This window comes from Gavialis gangeticus, unplaced genomic scaffold, assembly GCF_001723915.1.
Source record: "Gavialis gangeticus isolate Ggan-Ray unplaced genomic scaffold, GavGan_comp1, whole genome shotgun sequence".
NCBI lineage: Eukaryota > Metazoa > Chordata > Crocodylia > Gavialidae > Gavialis > Gavialis gangeticus.
In genome coordinates this window covers 2,421,812-2,423,601 of record NW_017728996.1, presented here as the reverse complement: position 1 = coordinate 2,423,601, position 1,790 = coordinate 2,421,812, and the positions used below count along the sequence as shown (strand labels likewise).

General features: G+C 51.1%; 1 protein-coding gene across 14 annotated transcripts in view; it reads right to left on the bottom strand.

Moving 5' to 3' along the window:
- TLE3 (transducin like enhancer of split 3) overlaps positions 1 to 1,790 on the bottom strand; it is a 44,545-nt gene that overhangs the window by 11,930 nt on the left and 30,825 nt on the right. For all 14 annotated transcript variants that reach the window (XM_019503902.1, XM_019503905.1, XM_019503906.1 and 11 more), the window contains one exon: positions 184 to 200. In XM_019503902.1, coding sequence (XP_019359447.1) covers positions 184 to 200 — 17 coding nt within the window. The remainder of the gene's footprint in view (positions 1 to 183; positions 201 to 1,790) is intronic.

Here is a 1,790-nt window from a genome sequence, read left to right as displayed (position 1 = left end):
CCCCTTTTATTTTTTTTTTGTTTAAACAGTTTGTCCAGCAGAGATCATTTAGGAGACTGAACCTGGAAGCCTGTGCTGAAAAACAATAGATAAAGGAAAAGAGCACAGAGATCAGACGCCGAGATTAAAATAAAAAAACAACGCAAAATGAAACAAAAAAAAAAATCATACACCGGTACTTACTGCGCTGGAGTCTCGCTCTTTTGGGAACAGGGCCCGGGTGAGAGGCAGGGTCACAGCCAAGAGAAAGAGAAGACAGAAAAATAAAACACGTTCAAATAAGTCTTAAAAATAGAAAACCGACCTCGCCGCTCCCCGTCACGTAGGGACGTCTGGCTTCGCTCAATCAAAGCCGAGCTGGTGCTTTTCATCTTCGTTTTAAAATTAAATTTCCCTTGTCCTGCTGCCTGCTCCCCCCCCACCTTGTTGTCAAAGGGAATTAGATGGCAAAATAAACAGCGAACAGGGGAAACGCGCTGCAACACAAAAGGAAATGGCAGGCACCTAAAGCATTCACATGCTCCGCGCTGAGCCATAAATCCGGGAGAAGTTATTGACCGTCCCGGCCGCCCTTCTTTGTGGGACTACAAAGACCTGCTTTGCTACACGGAGGGGATGCGGTCGGGCTGGCAGTTTCATTATTCATTTCTACCTAAACGGGCTGGTTTTCCCTTGGACCACTGGCAATTGAAACCCAAAAAGAAGAAACAAAATGCAATTCAATCAGGGTTTGCAACTATCTCTCCGAGGGAGGGCACAACCATGGGCTTGCCTAGGTTGCACGATTAGCTGGAAAGTCAAGGGGGGGGGCGGGGAATGAAATTCAGGGTCTGGAAACACGAAGGCAACCACTGTGTATGGAAGCAGCACAAGTTTTCCTTCCTCTTATTTCCTATAGCGATTGGAAACCAAGGATGCTGGCAGGGAGCATCGATGGCTTTGGCGCACATGCAGCATCAGATGAAGTGAGCCTAAGCTTGCAAAAGCTTATGCACCTCTATAAGGTGCATCTCTACCCTGCCCTTCACACCTGGGATAGCCACTGAGCTGATTTCTGACAGCTAAAGACGGGGCTGTCTGGACCACTCAGCTCTGGCACATCTACGGCCGACACTCCCCCCATGTCGTGTCTGGCTTCTCCCCGCCACCGGCATGGCCCCGTGAAGGGGCTTTTGCAAAGCAAGCGGAGCCTGCACGGGAGCTGGGAGACCCCATGCCAGATCCCTGAACGGGCTACACAACACGAGTGCACAGCCACGACCATTTCGCCTGGTGCGTGCAACATCCCAGACCCCCAACTTTCGACTCAGCTACGTGTGGATCCGTGGACACGTCAGGCTTCCACCTGCAAGACGGGCTGGCAGAGGCCACATGCCCACACGGAGCTTGGGCCCCTTGTTGGAAACGGGCAAGCAGAGTGGCAGACTGGGCGCTGGGCACAGTCACAGAGCCCAGTGGATATGTGCTTAAAAAGATTAAAACTTTTTTAATCAGGGGACCCATGGGAGAAGGCAGCCCAGGCTGCTCTTGCCCTCTCTACCATTCACCCCATGCCAGTGAATTACAGCTGGAGCCAAACCAGCTATAAAGTCACTGCACATTTTCCAGCTCTAACTCTTTTTAAATTTTCCAGGCTAACGGCATCCCTTGGCAGCATTACTAGAAGCATTGCCAGCATATTGCAGGGAGTGATTCTTCCCCTTAGTTCGGCACTGGGGAGGCCACATTTGGAGCCCTGTGTCCAGCTGTGGGCCCTCCACTGCAGAAAGGAAGTTGGAAAGGAAGTTGAG